Below are 22200 nucleotides of genomic sequence, written 5' to 3'. Positions count from 1 at the left end.
TGATGGGACATGAACTTTCATGAGATAACAATGTAGACAGTAGTTCCATTAGAAACAAAAAGGAAATAAGGGGGAAGTGGAAAACTTAGAGAAATTTCATCTCCAAAAAATAAAATTTGTAATTAATAGGATTTGACATATTGAGGACGCCAAATTCCACATCCCAACATAATTAGCCGGAGAATTTAAAAGAAGTTAAGCCAAGAAGATTTTGTATTCACTAAAATAAATGCCAAAACTGCTAAAAAAAAATGACAGCTATGTATGCCACATTATGGACCTATATTAGGATATATTAACTTTGATGCGATCAAAACTTTGTCTCAATTTAAATCATTTGCAGAAAGAAATCACTTAAGGATGCCAGTCCACCACCATGATGCAGTGGTAAGCACGTTAGCCACTGTGGTACAGTGGCCTTGCACTCAGAAGGTCTGCGCCTCAAGTTCTGACCAGGCAAACAAAATTTTCGTCAGTGGCAAATATCCTCAGCGTAATGTTGGCTCACATTTCCTAAGTATTTCAGCCATGAAAAACTTCTCTACAAGTGATGCAGTAAAACACGCCGGTCGGACTCGGCGATAGGTCCCATATCCTCTCCCTTTTCCTTTCGGATATGTATGTAAGTATGCCTGTTCAGAGACTTCATTATGGGACCACGGGTACCCCTATGTCTGTTAGCCTAGTCCGGTTGTTGGTGTCGGCCCCCGTGTGGGATTATCGTGGTGGTTGTGGTTGTTCACAAATCGTGGGTAAAGTCTCCAGCATGAATGTGGCGATACATTGCAACCGGCTGTCTGACCTATAGGAAGACAGGTGAAAAGGGCTAAACACTTGGACACAATTGGTACCTCACCACGGTGCAGGGGGCGTTGGTTGGTCGCGTGTAGTAAGCTCAGTGTTGTGTGAACACCGTAGGATTAGACCAGGATGCAGGTACCCACGTTAAACACGGCATATCTTTCTGTCCATGCTCAGTTCCCAGGGATACAATCATGAAATGAACATACTTGGACTAGTGGGCCCACTCAAAATCAATTTATATTGTTGTTGTAATATCATATGATATTTATGTACGTTCGTTTCCCTGCTTGATCTGGTTCTGGGTCTATCTCCAGTTCTAGAAATGTGGATGCTTCGATGGGATGTACCACAAAGCTACTGGAGTTTGTTGAGTAGGTTTAGCAGGGCAGGTGAAAAGGTGAAGTGTGCGGTGCGTACCTATAACGCATGCTGGGCTGGGTTTTGCACTGTGTCATCAATACCAGCCCTATAGGAATTTAGACGACTAAACTAATCTGGTTTGTCGTGGTAGCTGACGTTCTTTAGCTGCAATATGTGACGGATATACTCCGAGGACCACATTCACACAATAGTTATTTATGGTATCTGCGCGACTGGGCCAGTCTAAATGCAATCCAAACCTTCATTATAGGCTTGCTGATATAGATATTCTTTGTTGGACCTCTCCCTCCCTGGGTCATATAGATTCGTCCTGACATGCATGATTGAGGGGGGAGTCCTATCAACTAAATTGTGCTGCAACAATAGCATGCCATTTTATTGCGGTACTGGTATAATCTTCGGTGATAGTCCACTGATGGCATGATGGCGTGATTTGATGGTGATTTGAGGTCCTTTTTCCTACATCTCAGCTTGTAGCAGATAGCTGTGACATGCCCGTATGACGTAAACATGCTATCGAAGGTGACCCCTAGGTCACACGCCTTGTTCTGATGGTCGGCAAATGTAAAGCATCAAGATTCTTTGCTACGGGCGACAAAAACGAAATCGGTCTGTACAATTCACATTTGCTGGCATTTTTGTCCAGCTTCAGAAGCGGGACCGCCCTGCACATGTTCCAGACTTCGCACACGATGTGGGTACCAAAGGACAGGTTGAGAACTTTGTTAAGATATTCAACTCCCGGCTCATCCAGAGATCTAATGCGACTCAATAATCTTTTTCTTCGCCCTGTCACTCCCAATGCTCCCGGGTTGCTCGACAAATTGCCGATTGTGTTTATGTGGTTGCCGATTTGGTTCAAATAAAGTATATCGCATTCCTTCGGGTAGCTTCTCAGAATCTAGAACTCTGGCTGGTTGGTTTACACTATACTTTTCTAATGGATCATCCAATTTGGTCCTAACATTGCATCTCGTAATATTTTGTCTAAATTTAGTTCAATATGGGTGATGTCGGTCCACTCCTTCGGGTACGTCCCCCATAAAAGTTGTACATTGTTCTATTTTTTGCAGAGATAGATTAGATTCGAATGTGGACAATATCGATCCACTCCATTTATATATCAACCCAGCAAACCCATCGTACTGACATCGTAACGAAATCAGAACAATATTCGGACGCTACGTTCGATGTCGGATCCGAAATCGTAACGATATCTTAACGATAGTTGTATGAAGTGGTTGACATAATTTCGGTACGAAATGTCGGAGCGAAATCGGATAGATTTCGGTAAGAATCCGGAACGAAATTGGAAGAAAATCCTTGGGAAATTCGGAAGGCGTATTTTTTCATCCGCATTTTCGTACAGATTTTGGAACGATTTCTGAATAAAGTCGTATGAACATCGAAGGTACCCTCCGAATCTTCGTAAAGATTTCTGAACGATTTTTGAATAATATTATTTCATTGAATATCGAATGAAAACATTTTTCTCGGACGCCTCTTTTTTATTGATAAATTTTTCATTGTTATGTTTTTTATTGGAAGATTGTATTTTTACACGTTTCTGTTGTTATCATTTTGTAGTTATAGTAGAACAATGTAAAACTTTGTGTACGAATATGCTGAGTCTATCAGCACTAGCTTAAATTATTATATGTTGCATATATATTTAAAATATCTAAAAACTGTATATGCGAATTTTATAACCAATCATTTTGTTTTTCAACAACAAACTAAAATACTTGCCGTCAGATATATACAAAAGGTGGTTGTTGTGCGAAGGGAAATTTTTTTGCGACATTCTCTCCGAAATCGGAACAAAATCTGAACGAATTCCACTACAAAAAATCGTATAGAAATCGGAACGAAATCTGAACGATTTTGCTTCCGAAATTGTTCAGATGTGTCGGACATCCGACATTTGGTTTGTTGGGAATCTACTCCTACGGGTACCTGTCACACAAAATTTACAAACTGTTCGCAAAAGTAAAATTTAAGATAACCTCATGGATCGCTTTAGAATGTTTAGAGCATGTATTCTCCGTGGTCCTTAGTACGACCAATTCCATGCTTCATGGCATAATAACTAGAGTTGGGTAATCTAGTTCCTTGTACTAGTTCCAAAACGTATGAGTAACATTATGAAATGTAAAGTATACGCAGTTTGTTCAAAGATAAAAGGTGGGCCATTGGAACTGCGAAGTAAAAAATAGATAGTTCCATATAGTTCCTTTGGCACAACTCTAATAATAACCATAAAACTAGGCATAAGATACATAAGTCTCGAAGGGAGTTTCCGATTTAGTCCAACTTAGCACTTCGTAATAGTTCTTCCAAACATACATAAAAATCGAAGGTAGGCTATATCGGTCCTCTCCTTCTGGTACCTCAACCACAAAGTAAGGTTGAGACCTAAATTAAATTTTATTTCTCACGATGTAGTAGCTTTTCAAAAAATCGTGCTTCGTGTCACGCGTGCCGAAAATTTGTTTAGGCCTACGTTCTCATTCGTGTCACGACTGTGCCTAATTTCAAAATTGCCGTGTTAGTGCATGAAATTGCTTTAACATTTTAGTCCATATTCGTGCAAGTCCGTGCCTAATCATCTCTAAACGGCATTTGCCTATTTCACCAAATTTAAAGGATTTGTGTACGTGGAACGGATACTTCTCGACCTGTATCCAAAGGAACTTACATGTATTGTCTCCATTTTGTGGACGGACATAGAATGCTCCAAACCAAATGGTGCTAAGCATTTATCTTATCAGAGTGTCGCTGCTGATTTTAAACAGAAATTTTTGAAATGTATAATGGAAAGTGCAAGTTTCATCCCTTGATTGTAATAGACTGTTGCCTTCAACATCTCATCCTGCTCCCAGTGCACAGCCTTTAAATGCACACTTTTCACATACCCAAAAACACTGTCGCTCAATGAAATTGCAAAAAACGAAAGAGACCTATTCAAACAAAGATTTTTCTGCAATGATAGCTTATTGTGATAATTGCTAAATCTGCCAGATAAGCTTCTTATTCCAGCGAATGGTAAACAACAAGTATTCAGTGATATTCAGCCAAAGCACAACATTGACGACGACAACAACAGAAGCTGTCATGTTAATTTCACTTTTGTCCCCGAAACAACAGACAAAACGACGACTACCACACCGTACTATGACCGACAATGACAATGACCAACTACATACTTACAAACAAGCAAGGCATTTTTATTTTGATGCATCTTAGATTACTTTGTATTAAACATTGTGGTTGTTGTTCTTTTGCACTGACAACTTCGTCGTATTAAATTTCATTTTTTTCGGTTGTTTATGTTTTGTTTTTTTCTCTTTGTGTTATTTCAGGCTATAACATTGGCCAAAACCTGTGAGGCTACAACAGAAATGCGCGAATGTCGTTCACCCAAAGATTGGTCATTGTTGGCATTGCAGAATACCCGTACCGGCAAATCACATTATTTGGTCATATGCAGATGTCCAGATCACTTTAAAATGGGTAAGTTGACTATTATTATTTTGAACTAATTGCATGTTGATCAGCGATGGACACAATATTTTCTTCTGCATACTTTAGGGGGCTATCATTTGCTTTGTTCCCATACATTTTTAATGGCAAAGCTAGCCAAAGAACAAACTGTTGAAATTTTTTTTACCATGGAAATTTATTGAAAATGTACGGGAACGGAAAAATGGCAAAACTTGCAAACAATCTGGCCGAAATGTCAAAGTCAACGTATCAGCCAATCAGATGCCAGAAAACAAAATGCTAGTTGCTACTCACCCAAATTTGTGTGGTAGAAAATTGCAAAAGAGAGTGTCATTCAGCGCCATTTTTGTTTAAAGAGAAGTGCAAGTTTTTGCAATTTTTTGGAATAAGGGAACGGTTTTGGAAAAATAGTACTAAATAGTACCATTTTGCAGGTTCTGGAACATAACTTATGTGTAAACGCATACATTTTCAATTAGTTGAGTTGTGTATGTGCAGAGAGACACGTTCACTGAGAGTCCATCGGCGCTCTCTTAGACTGTGCATACTTGTGGGGGTGTCATTGTGTGAGTGCATGCTTTTTCAATTAGGTCAATTGTGTGTGTGGAGAGATAAATGTTTACTGAGCGCACGTTTGCGCTCTCTTGCCTAACGCTACTTTAAACTTTTCAAAGATCAGATATGTTCCTTTGCATACTTTAGGGAACTGTTATTGTGGGATTGCATGGTTTTTCAAAAAGTTGATTTATGTGATTATTTTTGCCAATAAATGAGTTAGATACACTACGCATGTGCTCTCAGAGAGTTTCTTTGTCCACACACACACTATTTGACTAAATTAAAAACTATGCACTCACACAAAAACAGCCCCCAAATGTGGTTCCAATCACCTCAACTTGAACAAGAAGTTAAAAAAACAATCATGACTCAGTATGAATTGAAGCGGCTACACCAACTGGATCTAAGGTGCGCCAAAACAACTCTCGCTGTCTAGGCAGCTGTTGTTCTTTCGCTGCCACGGATGGTGTGTGATCTCCGAGGACGATCAATTATACGATAGGTCCTTATAGCCTCGGCGACTGCATCAGTGTGAATATCCCTGAACCTGCCTGATAAGGATGTCGTTATAGACATTCACTTTTGTATCTTTAGATCTCCCTCTCGAGACATTAAGATCTTTGCTGACAGGAATGTCGGGGGCCGGTCCACTAGATGGCAATTTAGATGGTTTTGCCTATAGCAATCAAGCAGATATTGCATCGACAATATTCTGTTGTGGCCGGCAAGATCTTAGCCTCCTCATGTCAATGGTCCACTGAATACAGGAGGAGATATCCAATTGCGGTTCTCACGGCTGTATTCTGGCAAGTTGGGAAGTTTTTCCATTGCATTGCAGTTACATTGGCAAACCACACTGGTTATGAAGTTTTCTTTATCTGCTCCCAAAGTGCTGCCTGCTAGGGACTTGAGGACCTTGTTCCTGCTTCTCATGTTATCACAGATAGCTGTGACATGCGCGGACGACTTATACATGCTTTCGTATGTGACCCCAAAGACATTAGGCTAGTTAGTGGTCGGAATTATTGACCCATCGACATGCAATTCCAGCGGGAGCTTTATTTCCGCAGTCAATGTGGTGTGGCTGTTGACTCAGTGGCGTATGTTTTCATATTCCTGGCGTGGAAGAACTCAACAAGATGAATGAGATAGGCATATTGCCTGACACAAATGTTACCAACGGTGGGACCTGACGCCATGAGCGTACGATCATCCGACTACGTAATTAAATCAATGCAGTACGCTAGAATTGCAGAAAGATTGAGGTTAAAAAGTTTAACAGTTCCGGGGATTTCATCCATCTTTGGGGAACTTCACTCTACGAGGTTTGACTTCTTGTTTATAGTTTGTGATCCAAAGTTTCAAACAAGGCCGGAGGTTAATATTCTCGACATCCTCAAGCAGCTTAGCATGGCTGACCGTATCAAAAGCTTTCGTCAGGTCTAATGCTACCATCACTGTTCTGTGACACGATCTGTACTAGTTGAGACCTCGGCTAATATGTGTGGAAATGCAGTGCTGTTGTAAAACTATGCAGTGCTGTTGTAAAACTATGCTGTTTCCGGAACCCGTGTTGATGATCTGCAACTAGATAACACGCTCTGAAGCCGGGGAGGAGTAACGCCTCATGTATCATGGCTACTTTTGCTGGCGTCCTTACCAGGTTTCAGTAGCACCACCCTGCCTATTTTGCAGGCTTCGGGAACTACTAACGATGTGTTGCTCAGATATTCGACTCCTTATTTATCCAGCTGCTTTAGCATCACCAATAAAATTCCTTCAGGTCCAAGCATTTTGGATAATTTTACGCCTCGGATAATAACTGCACATCACCCATCGTAAATTGTGGTTTTTCCTCCTCGGCTGGAAGTGGCCGCAAACGACGTAAAACACTTATCTTCGCCCTGTCGCTATCGGGGTGTTCAATAAATAAAATAACCCACGCAAAATATACTGCGCACGCCATTAAACATGACACATGTTCGAAATCCTTCGATAATTCCTTAGCCTTAGGGTTTGATGCTTAGCTGTTGTCCGCTTGTACTAACACTATGCAACACTGAAAATGCAAACAACTTCTAGTATGCATTTTTTGAAAGTACATATTTAGACTACAAAAACCCTAGTAGGGTTTTGTCCTGTCAGATCCAGTTCGGATTTTATGGCCTCATCTAAACCGGGCTAAATCTACACGTTTTTGCATTTATCAGGCCTTTATCTTAGAAACGAATAGGAATTTGGCCTTGCTGTCTTTAGCAATATTGTAGCCTTAAACCAGTAGAACTTATCTTTCGAAGAAACCACATAAGAGAAACTCCATCTAGGGCATCAAAATCTATAAAATATAGAAAATTTTACATAATTGCTGAAATTCTGGTCAGTATCGGCTAAACTACTGGTAGTTGAACTAAGTAACCTTTTGCAAAAATCTTCCAAATAAAGTTCTCAACAATTCTTTAGAACATTCTGAAACTCTAAAATGCTTACTTCATGTTGTTTCAGGGGTATTTTGCATCATATCTTTTGCAACACCTATCATATCTTTTGCAACACAGTTCACACCAACAGTTTATTCTCGCATTTCGGATTTCACTACATTATTGACATTTTTTTAAATCGTCCTTGAAAAATGTAGTAAAAACAACGGCATAGAGGCATTTTACAACAATGATATGTTCTGAAGATTTGTGTATTACATTCCGGGGAATATTTTTCTAAAAGAAAATATGCAGAAAAAATTAGCGGTTTTGGAGATACGATGCGAAATGTATAAAAATTGTGTAATTTTTGCATATATTTTGAAATTTTAGGCAATTAATGTAGTTTTTTGAGTTCATTATATCTCCAAATATTTTATTCTTTTCCTTATCTACAAATTTGCTTCAGAGATCAGAAGAAGATTCGCATTGGTTTCAGAGATATAGCCCCGAATTTCTTTAAAAACTCAATATTTAACCATGCTTAGATGCGGCCATAAAATCCGAGCTGGATCTGACACAACAAAACCCAACTAGGGTTTCTTGTCGTTTGGGTCTGTACTTTCAAAAAATCCTCAGTTCGAATTGTTTGCACAAGATCACCTTAAAAATGTTGCACAGTGTAATCGACTAATCTAAAGCTGGGTACACATTGTCAGTTTTGAATGTTCATATTTCGCAATAATGTATCGATAACTGTCAAACCGTCCAGCAACCACAAAACATTTTGCGGTTGCATGATGATTGACAAAAATGAACGGCCACACTAGCAAGCAACAACAAAGCTGTCATTCAAAACTGACAATGTGTACCAGCTTAATGATTTCACGTCGCTCCTGCTGAGAAATTAGATATTATTTCCGGCATTCGACGAGCAGGAATATGGCGAACGGTTGCAGCAGTGATGATGTCTCGGAAATTTCTCTCTTTGTATTTGTGAATTCTCTGAATCCTTGCCAATTGACTTGCGCAGGGTTAAGAAAAGCGTGGCGTTCAGAGGTTATGAAGTCGCCACCCCCATGCACTCCACGTATGAGTCACTAGAGTCGATTTCAAACGACATAGGTATGTACTGGCAGACTGGTGCAATATGAGGGCCGGCGACCCTGGGCCTCTCCCTGGCTACGTCGGTGCTCTTTACTAATCGGTCTAGTCCTCTTAGCGTCCTTTACTATTTTTTTCGTACTCTTTCATAATTTCCTTGCATTATTAATTTTATCTGTTTCTCTTTTTTCGTTTTCATTTACAGAGGGACCCATGGCCCATGATCAACCCACCTATGCCAGTGTACCCGGAATTCGTGTATTTGGTATGATGTGCGTCAAACCTGGCTATTCGGTGCGCAAACCTTCCGTACAACCACCAAAACGTTATCAATTGCAAAAACCATTCTACCGACCAGGATCCCAAACATCATTTGGACAACAATCGAATAGCAATATTGGCGGTTCCTTTGGTGGTGGCAGCAGCATCAGCACAGCATCCCAACAATATGGTGGCACAAAGGATACCTATGGTAGACCCACATATGGCAGTAGCAGCAGCAGTTCTTCATCCTCACATTTAGCATCTCAATCAAATTTAGGTGGTAATTTCAATTCAGCCTCCAGCAACAATTATCATGGTGGTGCCGATTCCTTCTCATCTTCACAAAGCAATTATCAATATCTAAATCGCCCTGAAAGTATATCGAACTCCAACTTTAACAGCAACAACAATAAGAACAGCTATAGACCAGAACCGGTGTCCATAAATAATTTCCCCGGTGCCAGTTATGGTCGCAACAATGAACGTGAAGGTGCTGAGAATATTGAAGCTGCCACCGAAGTTGATAATAAGCTATTGATCAATACCTCAACACCCGAGTCGTCGCCATCGTCCTCGACAGATGAGGCAGCAGCAAGAACAACCACTTTAAGTGAAGATACCACAAACAAAAGTGAGGAGCTAAAACGTGATAAACGCTCGCTAAGCGAAAATTCAGTAGATGGTGATGTTGATGATATGCCCGAATTTCCCTGGGATCGTGTTATAGAATTCGAAAGGACCTTGGTGTGGGACTAAATTCAAGTATCAAGAAAATGAAAAAAAAACTATATTACAACAGCAACAAATTGGGAACTAAAACGCATACTAAAACAGGGTGTAGGTAGCATTTATATAGAATTTCTTAATCCAATTACTAATGTTTAAGATAAGGCAATAGAGAAGAAGAGATTGGTTTCTCTTTGGCTAAACTTCATAAACAACAATATAACTGTGACTGAAATGAACAAAAAAGAAAAAAATTTAATAATGAAATTTGGTATTATAAAAAACAAATATATATATTTTATAAATAATTACTCATATCTGGGAATGCCTACCCATTCCTGGTAAATATAATGAAAGAATGGTATACTAATCGTAAATTGCATAAAAATCTAGTTTTAAGTAAACTTTTTTAAGCATTTATTTTATTTGTTTTATAAAAACAAAATATTATAAAATACAACAAAACACATACGTATAGCAATGAATTAATTAAATAATTTGACATTAATTTTAGTTATTAACTCTGTATTTTATTTTTTCTTTCTTTTTTATATACCAATTTACACAACTGATAAATTATTTAATTAATTCGTTGTTTAATTTATTTTTTATTTTAAATTTTGTTTTTTCAAAATAGTCTGGCTTAATCCCATTGTTGTTGTTTTAATATTTTAAAACAACTATTTTATTAGTGGAAAAGATTTGGCATTGTTCGCCAAGGGGTAAGGCAGGGAATACTATAGTTTCGATCCACGCCACTGGATCTCATCAGTTCCCTTGTTTCTTGTTTGTGGATATTCTCCACCGAAGTTATTTTTCAATAACTTCTTCAACAAGAAACTTTTTATACCCAAACATCAATCGTCAGCTCGAAGTATAAAGGTAAGCAAAGAAAAAAGTTCAATGAGAAGTTTTTCCTTGGCAACCTCATACAACTCCGACGAAAGTGTCTGCGAAACAATTCAAACCTCTTCCACTTGTATGTGTCGTCGAATTTTGACGAATGCACACACCAAAATTTGGTTGGCCTGCTTTACAGCAAAAACAACACACGTCGTGCCAGTGTCTTCAATTTGAAGCATTGTGGCGTTTTTTTTTATTGGGATAGCGTTTGCAATTTTGTTTTTTCAAAATAGTCTGGCTTAATCCCATTGTTGTTGTTTTAATATTTTAAAACAACTATTTTATTAGTGGAAAAGATTTGGCATTGTTCGCCAAGGGGTAAGGCAGGGAATACTATAGTTTCGATCCACGCCACTGGATCTCATCAGTTCCCTTGTTTCTTGTTTGTGGATATTCTCCACCGAAGTTATTTTTCAATAACTTCTTCAACAAGAAACTTTTTATACCCAAACATCAATCGTCAGCTCGAAGTATAAAGGTAAGCAAAGAAAAAAGTTCAATGAGAAGTTTTTCCTTGGCAACCTCATACAACTCCGACGAAAGTGTCTGCGAAACAATTCAAACCTCTTCCACTTGTATGTGTCGTCGAATTTTGACGAATGCACACACCAAAATTTGGTTGGCCTGCTTTACAGCAAAAACAACACACGTCGTGCCAGTGTCTTCAATTTGAAGCATTGTGGCGTTTTTTTTTTATTGGGATAGCGTTTGCAATTTTGTTTTTTCAAAATAGTCTGGCTTAATCCCATTGTTGTTGTTTTAATATTTTAAAACAACTATTTTATTAGTGGAAAAGATTTGGCATTGTTCGCCAAGGGGTAAGGCAGGGAATACTATAGTTTCGATCCACGCCACTGGATCTCATCAGTTCCCTTGTTTCTTGTTTGTGGATATTCTCCACCGAAGTTATTTTTCAATAACTTCTTCAACAAGAAACTTTTTATACCCAAACATCAATCGTCAGCTCGAAGTATAAAGGTAAGCAAAGAAAAAAGTTCAATGAGAAGTTTTTCCTTGGCAACCTCATACAACTCCGACGAAAGTGTCTGCGAAACAATTCAAACCTCTTCCACTTGTATGTGTCGTCGAATTTTGACGAATGCACACACCAAAATTTGGTTGGCCTGCTTTACAGCAAAAACAACACACGTCGTGCCAGTGTCTTCAATTTGAAGCATTGTGGCGTTTTTTTTATTGGGATAGCGTTTGCAATTTTGTTTTTTCAAAATAGTCTGGCTTAATCCCATTGTTGTTGTTTTAATATTTTAAAACAACTATTTTATTAGTGGAAAAGATTTGGCATTGTTCGCCAAGGGGTAAGGCAGGGAATACTATAGTTTCGATCCACGCCACTGGATCTCATCAGTTCCCTTGTTTCTTGTTTGTGGATATTCTCCACCGAAGTTATTTTTCAATAACTTCTTCAACAAGAAACTTTTTATACGAACAATGCCAAATCTTTTCCACTAATAAAATAGTTGTTTTAAAATATTAAAACAACAACAATGGGATTAAGCCAGACTATTTTGAAAAAACAAAATTGCAAACGCTATCCCAATAAAAAAAAAAACGCCACAATGCTTCAAATTTTTTATTTTATTTCATCATTTGAATGCATTTATTTGAAAAATAAAAAACACCTAAATTTACTCAAAACAACCACAAAAAACACAACGGAAAGTAATAATAATGAGATTTAGTTTTTAATATTTAATAAGCTATTTATTTGTAATTATTGACAAAAACAAACACAGGCGCAGCATATACAGTGACTCAAAAGCAAAATATAATGAAACAAAATGAAAACAACCTTTTTTAATTCTAAAAAAATAGAGCACTTAAACTTTGTCAAAAATTTTGTACGATGAATCAAACCATAATCTGCAGCAAGCAGATAATCGAATATTTGAGTTTATCCAAAATAAAATTTGTAAACAAACTGAAAATATTAAATTCGTCAAAGTCACTCATAATTACTATTGTAATTCAGTAACATTGCATGTTTTGGTTTCAAATTTAAAAATAGATTTTTTTAGCATTAATCACAAATTGAATCAAAATTATAAATATTTTATTTTGACTTTGAGCCACTGTATACACGCTCTATCAATCGATATTTCTTCATTTAAAAACCTATGGTTAAAAGCAAATTAAAAGTGGGTTAACCGCCCCGGGCAACACCCACATGTAAACACACCCTTACTCACACATACACTTATAACAAAACAAACAAAATTGATATTGAAACATATTTAAATTATTGATAAGCGGCATTTATTAGGTATTAATATAATTAAGAAAAAATTGAAAAAAGATTTTCTTTTAGTAAAACTCACATTTGAATATAACCGCAATAGCGAGTTAAAATATGTAATTATTTAATTATTTATATAATAAACAATTTTTGTAATAAAAACAAAATAAAAAATATAAATGAGATTTGTTTTTTATCATTGGAAAACTATAGGTAAGAATTCGATACATACACCACATCAACAATAAGTAAAGTTATGTAAGCTACATTAGAAAAGCTCAGACGATCTACTCTTATTATTATGTTCTTTCCTTGGAATAAGTCCAACACTTTTGGTGTTCTTTAATTTTGGTCACTTTTGTTGAAATGCCCTAATCCATGATAGAAGCAGAGATATTCGTACAGGAATAAAACGTTGACAATATCTTCACAGAAAATCGGGTACCTACAACACACAATTTCGGAAAAGCGAAGTTTAAGACCTCCTCTCGAAACGCTTTGATTTTTGTTGTAACAACTTATTCGCTGCCACCATTACGACGGTACACTTTTTTCAGGGCAAGTCCATACTTCCTGAGAAAATAGCTCGAAAGGTGTAAAAAAACACTATGGACCATGTGTAGTGGCTGCGCACACAATAACTCCCCAGCAAAAAGTTTGCATCCGCGGATGCACTTGAATCTCTACAAGTGTACAGTAAAAGTGACGTTGGAGTACTTCTTTTTCTATGAATTACAAGGGAGCGCGCAGCTAGGATGCACTCCATTTTGCTTCCACAGCACACAGCTAGGATGCACTCCATTTTCGATCCAGCTTTTGATGTAGTGTTTTGGATTGAATATAAAGGCACTCTTCGTATTGCATTTTTAGTCAGTCTAAAGATGCAATAAAAATGCAAGCCATATTTAGCAATGGCAGAATAAATAAAATGCATTTATTATTTGTGTAAAACAATAATACAAAGAACTTTATTATATTATATAAACACAAATTAAAAAAAAAAAAAAAGTTCAAATGATACCTTTTCAAAAATAATCGCTGAAATAATGAATTGGTGTAAATTTTCTGGAGCAAGAATATCATCTTCAAAATCATCTATTCTACACATCTGCAGAAAACATAATTGCCATCCCCAAAACTTTGCAGTCAACAATATAACTTTTCCATACGTAAATGAACTAAAAATTCTTGGATTAACATTTGAAAAAAATTATCGCTGGAAAAAACATATCTTAAAACTAAAAAAAGATCTTATTCCTAGGGCTAACATAATCAAATATTTATCCAGCAAATGTTATACCCATATCAATACACTCACCTACCTGGTAAAAACGCTTATTTTAAGCAAAATCGACTATGGTTTCTACATATTTGGAAACAGTCCAAATTCCACATTGAAATATATAAAATAAATTTACCATGGATGCATAAGATCTAGTCTATTTGCTTATCGGACAACGCCGATTAAAATTCTTTTTATAGAATCTGGACTGCCGCCTTTGGAGGAAAGGTATATTGAGATCCTGAATCGACTATTACCTAAAATTCTTTCCATAAATTCATCGATTATAGATGAAGATGTTAAAAAAATTTTATCCTCAAAGAGGAAGCCCAAGGTGCCATCTGTATTTTATGAATGTATAAACAATAATATTGTGAATTTTAAGGGCAGAATAACAAATTATATTACAAGGTACCCTGTATGGATGTTCTCGGAGAATTCTTGCAATATGTCACTATCCCTGCACAGAAAGGATAATACTCCTCATGAAATCTATTTAACACATTTCAATGAGCTTATGTCGCAACATGGTGATTGGTATCAACTTTTCACAGATGCTTCTAAAAGTAATTCCGCTACAGCATATGCTGTAGTTGATTGCGATGGAAAGCTATTAGCATCTAAAGTTTTATCAAACTTTAGTTCAATCTTCACTGGTGAAGTTGCATGTATCTTAGAAGCCATCAATATTGCTTTGGAAACCAAAAAGAAAACACTGATTTTATCTGATAGTCTATCGGCAATAAGGAGCATTACTAATATATCCAACACTAAATGGTCGGGTATTAATAAAATAAGGGACCTACTCATATCTAATATGGGTAAGATAAAGCTAGCTTGGATTCCTGGTCACGTCGGAATACCAGGTAATGTTTTCGCTGACAATGCTGCAAAGAATGCCTGCATCGCACCACTTATCGAGGATATTATCATTGAAAGACTCGATCTAAAAGCACACATATCAGCAAACTTATTTAAGCTACACATAGTCAATATGGCTCAGTTCCAACATTATCACTACACAGATGTCAATCCACATAATCAAATTGCAATTTACCCCACAAATATTGATAAAAAGAAATGATCCGAATTTTTTCTCGTTTACGGATGGGGCACACTGTTACAACTCATCAATATCTCATCAACAAAAACGCAGATAACAAATGTCCGAAGTGCGGTGATGTGGTTACCGTTAAACATATACTCCAAACATGCAGATTATTATCTCAACAACAACGACGCCTCTTACAAAACCAAGGATTCAATATGCTTCAAAACATAAACAACCTAAATATTGATAATATATTTCAGTACATAAAGCAGAATAACATAACTATTTAAAAAAATTGTTCAACTCTTTCGAATTTATATTGTACTAGCGGACCCGGCGTACTTCGTCTCGCTATTAAGGAATAAAATTTCATACAAAAACTCAATTTTCGATTTTTCCAATTTTCCGACTTTTCCAGAGAGATTTTCCAAAATTTTCTTTACAGAAATCGGCCTAGCCGTTCTCATTTTATGAATTACTATACATTTTTAACACCATTTTGATATATATAGATATATGTATATAGCTGATGGCCATAGTAGCTAATGCTTTTTACTGTATATAATACTCTTATATTTACTATAAGTTTATAATAATAATAAATAAATAAAAAAAAGTTTCCATTAAATTCAATCAAGCGCATCTGATTTTGCTTCATCGTCCTAAAGGTTTTTTATGCTGTCTTCCCATCACTAGTTCAGCTTTCGACACGGACTCCAACTGCACTCCACTCCATTAAAAATTTCCGTCTCATGAACTAGCGCAAAAATGTTCGCAACTTAAGATTTTATTTCTTTATTTTATAACAAATTCTTAGAAATGTTTACACACACTCTTATTTTTAGAATAAATGATTTCGCCAGCGGCGGGTAGGGATAAACCAACTATTTTTTTTGTAGGGATCTCTAAAGCAACTGCTTATAATCATATCAGTGCATCAATCATAACTTCACATGCACAACTTCCAAAATTTGTTGCTGGGTCTCGAACTGATCAAAACATTTGGTCCATAATTTGGCCTTAGTAATATTTCATCCAAACTTAAAGTTCGAAGATGAGTCATATCGATCCACTTTTTTAGGAATCTCCCCAACAAAAGTGAAAAAAATTCCGTGAAAATGGAGCGCACGGTAACTTTCGAAGGGATTAACCGATTTGGTCCATACTCTGCACATCGTGAAATTTCTACCATCATAGATGAGGTTCCAATTTGAACTCTATCGGTCAACTCCTGTGGGTACCTCCCACATAAACTTTCGTAAAAGTTCGGTTAAGACCTGCTTTGATTTTAGTTGTATTCGCTGCCCCAATTACTACGGTACAAGTTTAGGGGCAAGTCCATACTTCCTGAGAAAATACACCGAAATGTGTAAAAAGCCCCTGTGGCACCATGTGTAGTGGCTGGAGCACACAAAAACTCTCGAACTGATCAGCCGATTTGATCCAAACTCAGTATAAGTTCGAAGATGGGTAATATCGGTCCACAACATACGGTACCTCCCCCCAAAATTTAAAAAATGTCACAATAGTTAAAAAATGTCACTCTTGAACGGAGCAACAATTTGGTCTAAACTTCCAAAACGGACCATGTCGATCCATTCCTTCAAGTACCTTCTCTGCAACACTTTGGAGCTTTAATACTAATCCACATTTTTAACTGCAAGTTCAAATGTCCAAAAAGGGCTTCAAAATTCTGAAAACCCCCCAAGATAAATTTGAGGAAAAGGATTTTGGTTGTGTATACGCTATTCGATTTGTCAGTAGATTAAAGTTTCGATTCACATAGGCTGAAGTCAGCCCCTCTTTCAAAATCAAGTCGTTTCACTAAAAAATATACCGACTACTTAGAAGTGATGGCCTCTAGAAAATAGCTTTCCAAAAAATGTAAATTTAACCCGACTCATCGTTTTAAAACGGAAATTGCTTTCATTCTAACGCTGCACTCTTCATGTTTATGCTTTCTTTATAAAAATTATATTAATTTAAAGCTAAAATAGAAAATAGTATTAATTTCCAGGGCTACTATAAGTTTTTGGCCTAAAAATTAAACGTCATAAAGAGTTTTATTGTTTTCTTTAGGGGTTATAGCCAATTATTGATTTTACAAGAAATCTACCAAACTTTTTTAGAAGATTTTGTTTTTATCTGAAATGTCACGCCTTGAGCTACTTTCGGATCTTTTTGTTGAAAAATATTGCATAGTTTACATAGTTTTAAATAGTTTTTTACAAACGCTGTTTGCGGTACCCATTGTAGCTCTAAAAACGAATAAACCGATCGTCATATATTTTTGTTGGATCATTAAGAGAAAAATTCTTCGAAAGATCTATGGACCATTTTGCGTTGACGGTGAATATCGACGTCGTATGAACCACGAGCTGTATCTGCTATACAACGAAATCAGTATAGATAAACGCGTCGAGATGCAACGATTGCGTTGGCTAGGCGATATCACAAGAGTGAGCGATGATGAACCCGCTAAAAAGGCGTATAAATTCGGGCCGCATGGTGGTGCACGTAGAATTGGCAGGCCAAAGAATAGATGGCGCAAACAAGTGGATGAAGAGACGCTGTATTCCAGAAAGCGAAGCCCTAAACAGAGAGAGAGTTGGAGATCTTTTCTTAGTTCGGCTTATGGAACAAATGTTCTGTAATGGACCAGCTAAGTAAGCAAGCATTAAGAACCCAATAATCTTGTCCCTCAGCGTACCGGAATTAAAAACTATCCAATTAAAAAATGGTGAACTGTCAAATTCAAAATTTCGATTTTAACGAGAAAATGATTAGTTTTTCTTAAATAATTAGTTTTTCTTAAAAAACAAAAGAAGAGAGTAATGATAAACATACTGGTACATGACTGTAAACTTGGAACTAGTATCCACTGCATCCACCTAAAATTGATGCTGACATTTTGAAGTCGGAATTTTAGAGTTTTTTTAATTTTTTTTAATAATCCGGGCGCGCAACGATGTTATATTCCAAACTCGTAATAGGATTATAGAACTCCTGATTTTACGTCGTTTAATGTATATCTCATGAGTGTGCTCCTTACAGTATCCTAGTAATAGTAGTCTAAATAGAATGTGGTGGCACATCCGCGGTTCTTGCAGAATCTATTTGAAATAGGCGTATATTGACGTATTTTTGATTGGCCCTAATGAAACTGGATGCGCATCAAAATCGTATGCTCATTGCGCGACTTTTACCCACTTTAAGGTTTTTGGCATTGTGAGATGCAACTGATGGCACACAATGGCCGCTGAGTGAAACATCGAAATATGCATAGATATTGAAAGAGATTGATCCACTGTTTTAGCAATATACATCAATTATTGTATGGGATTTTAGCGAAATAGTTGGAGAACTCCCAAATATTTTTTCTAATTTTTCTAATCGAACCAAAAAATATACAGTCAAAGAATAAAGTCTACATATGTACACCCTATAAATCTCGAGTTTTAAGGTTAAGGAAACATTTTTATGCAAATCCATATAAATAGTTATATTTAATATCTCTATCTCTCTTAAATACAACAAATGTCTATTGCATAATATAAATAACGGTAAATTCTATAAACATTGAAAAATGTTACGGAAAAAAGTGTACATACATCCCAAGGAAATATGGATATTACCGTAAAATTTATGGAAAAAGCAATAAAAGGTTGTCTATGTTATCTTTCAGGCAAAGTATAAACATATTTGTGGGTTAATTGCCGTTATTTCGGGTCACATTGCACTGATAGCTCGTTAAAGCTGGCCTTTATAGATTTCTTTGATTTTTTCTGCCTAGTTCGTTGTAAAACCTCCCAAAATAAATCGGACTGAAGATTTTGATAAATCCTCCTGAGCGCCGCTAAATGTACGATTCCCACAGATTTATCATGAGGTTAATAGATTCCTCAGCATTCCAAAGCGCAAATTATATGCAGAAGACTTGGAATTGCCTTGCAATATGGTCGGTTACAATCCTCGAGTATCCATTGAATCAACAATGTACAATTATCCAACATTTATAGCCCTTTGAGTGACCCTAAGGATCATAATACGATCGCAGTATAAATTTCATACAAATTGCATACAAGTTACATCAATAGAGGTTGTTGTGAGTTTTATTTGATGTTGATTTTATTCGACTACAATATTTTTAATTATGTTATGCGAGCAGCGTTGCTGGCTCTTATGTTGTTGACTTGCGACGGCAGAGTGAGTGTTACTTTTTGTTTTGAAAATGTTCTTCCCACCAAACTGCAACATCAGCATTTTCATTGTATTTTACTTTTCGCACCAAACTGCTAGTTCAGCGTCTGGCAATTTAGTTGGTATTTTTTATGTTTATGTGTTAACTCCTCCCTGGTTTAAATGGAGGACGTCCCCGTACTCCCTGAGACCATCAATAACAACTTGAAGATTTTGTCGTCGTTTGGTCTTTTGATGGTTCTGTTAGTTTTTAAGGAAAACATAACATATAATCAAGAATGCTATTATGACAATTCCGGATATTACAGTCCAATTTATGAACTGTTTTTCCATGTCGTCAACGTATTGCAGGTTCTGTGTATTTAACCTTTGCAAATATGGCAAACTCAAAATTTCTTCATGGCCTGTTATGTTAACGAGTGTTGACACGGCCGGTGCTGGATATTTTCTAACATAACTTCTTAAGTTCCGGTATGTGGAGTTATTGATCATCACCTGATCTTCAAATGTAATAAGGAACGTCCCGGTTACTAGTTGGCCATTGATGGTAACCCTTCTGTCGTTAATGATGATGATGCCGTCATCAATAATTGATAACGATTCGAGATGGCTGGGACGTGTGATACAATGTGCGATACCCCCTGAGTGGAGTTGTTGAGCGCAAGTTGTCGTATTTTGTAGTTTTTTACAAAATGTAATGTAATGTAATGTAAGTGTAGTTCTGCAGTTTATGATGGGTATAACCTGGTCGCCACATTCAGCTATGTTGTTATTATTGGCAAAATTAAGGATGGTATTGTTGTGCTGGACTGGATGTATGATAATCCTCTTACAAACTAACTTAACTTTAGGGTATTTAATTATGAAATATAAAAAATTATTATTTAATAGAACTTTAATTTGGGATACTTCCATAAGGTCAGTAACCGTAATATTGGTCTTTGTCTTATAATGCGTCTTTGTATTATAATTTTATAATTCTATATTTTCAAAGTCGTCAAAATCCTAATAATAAACAAGTAAGAAAAGCGTTAAGTTCGGTCGGGCCGAACTTTTTATACCCTCCACCACAAATTTCAGCCATTTCGGTGCATTAATGTGGCCACTACCTTCAAAATACCGAAATTCGGAAGGTACCGTTCTATGGGGGCTATATGATGGCGTGGACCTATACCTACAAATTTCTGGGGGAAAGTTTTATACGCCTAAAGAAGACTAAATACCAAATTTCAGCCATATCGGTGTGATAATGAGGCTAAAACGTTCAAAATATCGAAAATCGGGAGATATTGTATTATGGGGGCTATATCAACACGTGGACCTATATAAACATTTTATGGTAGAAATGTTTCTTAGCCTCTGGAAACACAAAATACAAAGTTACAACCGATTCTTTGGTCAAATGGGTCTAATACATTCAAAATATATTAAAATGACGCGTATTTTATAAGGGGTCTTATGTGGGGACTATACCAAAACGTGGACCTATATAACCCAACTTTGGTAGGAATGTTTTTTGGCCTCTGAAGACACAAAATACCAAATTACAACCAATTCTGTGGTCAAATGGGTCTAATACATTCAAAATATATTAAAATGACGCGTACTTTATATGGGGCCTTATATGGGGGCTATACCAAAACGTGGACCTATATAACCCAACTTTGGTAGGAATATTTTTTGGCCTCTGCAGACACAAAGTACCAAATTACAACCAATTCGGTGGTAAAATGGGCCAAATATCTTAAAAATTCCTTAAAACGAGGACGCGTCACGCGTCATTTTGTATGGCGGCTATACGAAAGCGTGGACCTACATAGCCCGCTTTCAATACCAAAAGTCCTACGTAAATATAACATAAATTCCCAAAATTTCATCAACCTACGTCAATCCGTTCGGACGCTAGAGTGATTTCCACAGACGGACAGACAGACAGACGGACGGACATGGCTTTATCGATGTAGAATTGCACGCTGATCAAGAATATATATACTTTGTGGGGTCTACAATGATTATTTCGAGTAGTTACAAACGTAGTGACAAACTTAATATACCCCCATCCTATGGTGGAGGGTATAAAAAGACAAAATAAACTTTATTTTAATTACCTTAAATTGTCTTTATGGACCACCCTCCCTTTTATTAAGACTGTGGTCCCCAAGTCAGCTTCGACAGTTTCCTCTGTGTACAAATTTGAAATTTTATTTCCTAATCATCGATTTGATTTTACCAGGACTTTTTCTCCTACTTCAAAAATTCTATTTTGCCTTGTCTTATTTAACCTTTCCAACTGAACGTTCTGATCATTTTGGATTTTTGCGCTAATGTCTGTGTTGTGTTCTGACGTCAAAGGATGAATTACATCAATCGGTCGTTTGTTTGTAACGGAATGAATACTTCTGTTGTATTCTATGTCGGCAAAACATATTAATTCAACTGTGTCGTCAATATTTCTATCCATCTTTAAACACCGTTCTATTTCTACCAGGGTGCTATGAAACCTCTCTACCTGTCCATTTGAGCAACTATGAAGAGGTGGATCGTTAATAATTTCTACACCAAATCGGTTTTTTAAAAGTGATTTTATAGTTTCCGAGTTAATAGAGGGCTCATTGTCACAATATATTGTCTTTGTTTTCTTGAAAAAATTCATAAGCTGTAAAATTGCAATTTTTACATCTATTATTGTTCTGAAAGCAATTGTTTGAACGACGGAGAACTTAGAAAATTTGTCCACACATGTGAGAAAATA

General features: G+C 36.6%; 2 protein-coding genes across 3 annotated transcripts in view; one reads left to right on the top strand and one right to left on the bottom strand.

Moving 5' to 3' along the window:
• Window positions 1-10012, top strand: part of dsx-c73A (doublesex cognate 73A) — a 187439-nt gene extending 177427 nt beyond the window's left edge. The window contains exons 4-5 of the mRNA XM_073984350.1: window positions 4548-4698; window positions 8974-10012. Coding sequence (XP_073840451.1) covers window positions 4548-4698; window positions 8974-9788 — 966 coding nt within the window. The 3' untranslated portion in view covers window positions 9789-10012. The remainder of the gene's footprint in view (window positions 1-4547; window positions 4699-8973) is intronic.
• Window positions 1-22200, bottom strand: part of LOC141402652 (elongation factor-like GTPase 1) — a 708076-nt gene that overhangs the window by 674264 nt on the left and 11612 nt on the right. The gene's annotated exons all lie outside the window — the stretch shown is intronic.

Source organism: Musca autumnalis, unplaced genomic scaffold (assembly GCF_047663935.1).
Source record: "Musca autumnalis isolate F117 unplaced genomic scaffold, ASM4766393v1 scaffold_4, whole genome shotgun sequence".
Taxonomy (NCBI): Eukaryota; Metazoa; Arthropoda; class Insecta; order Diptera; family Muscidae; genus Musca; species Musca autumnalis.
Note: the sequence above shows the minus strand (reverse complement) of the source record. Positions and strands in the feature narration are given on the sequence as shown.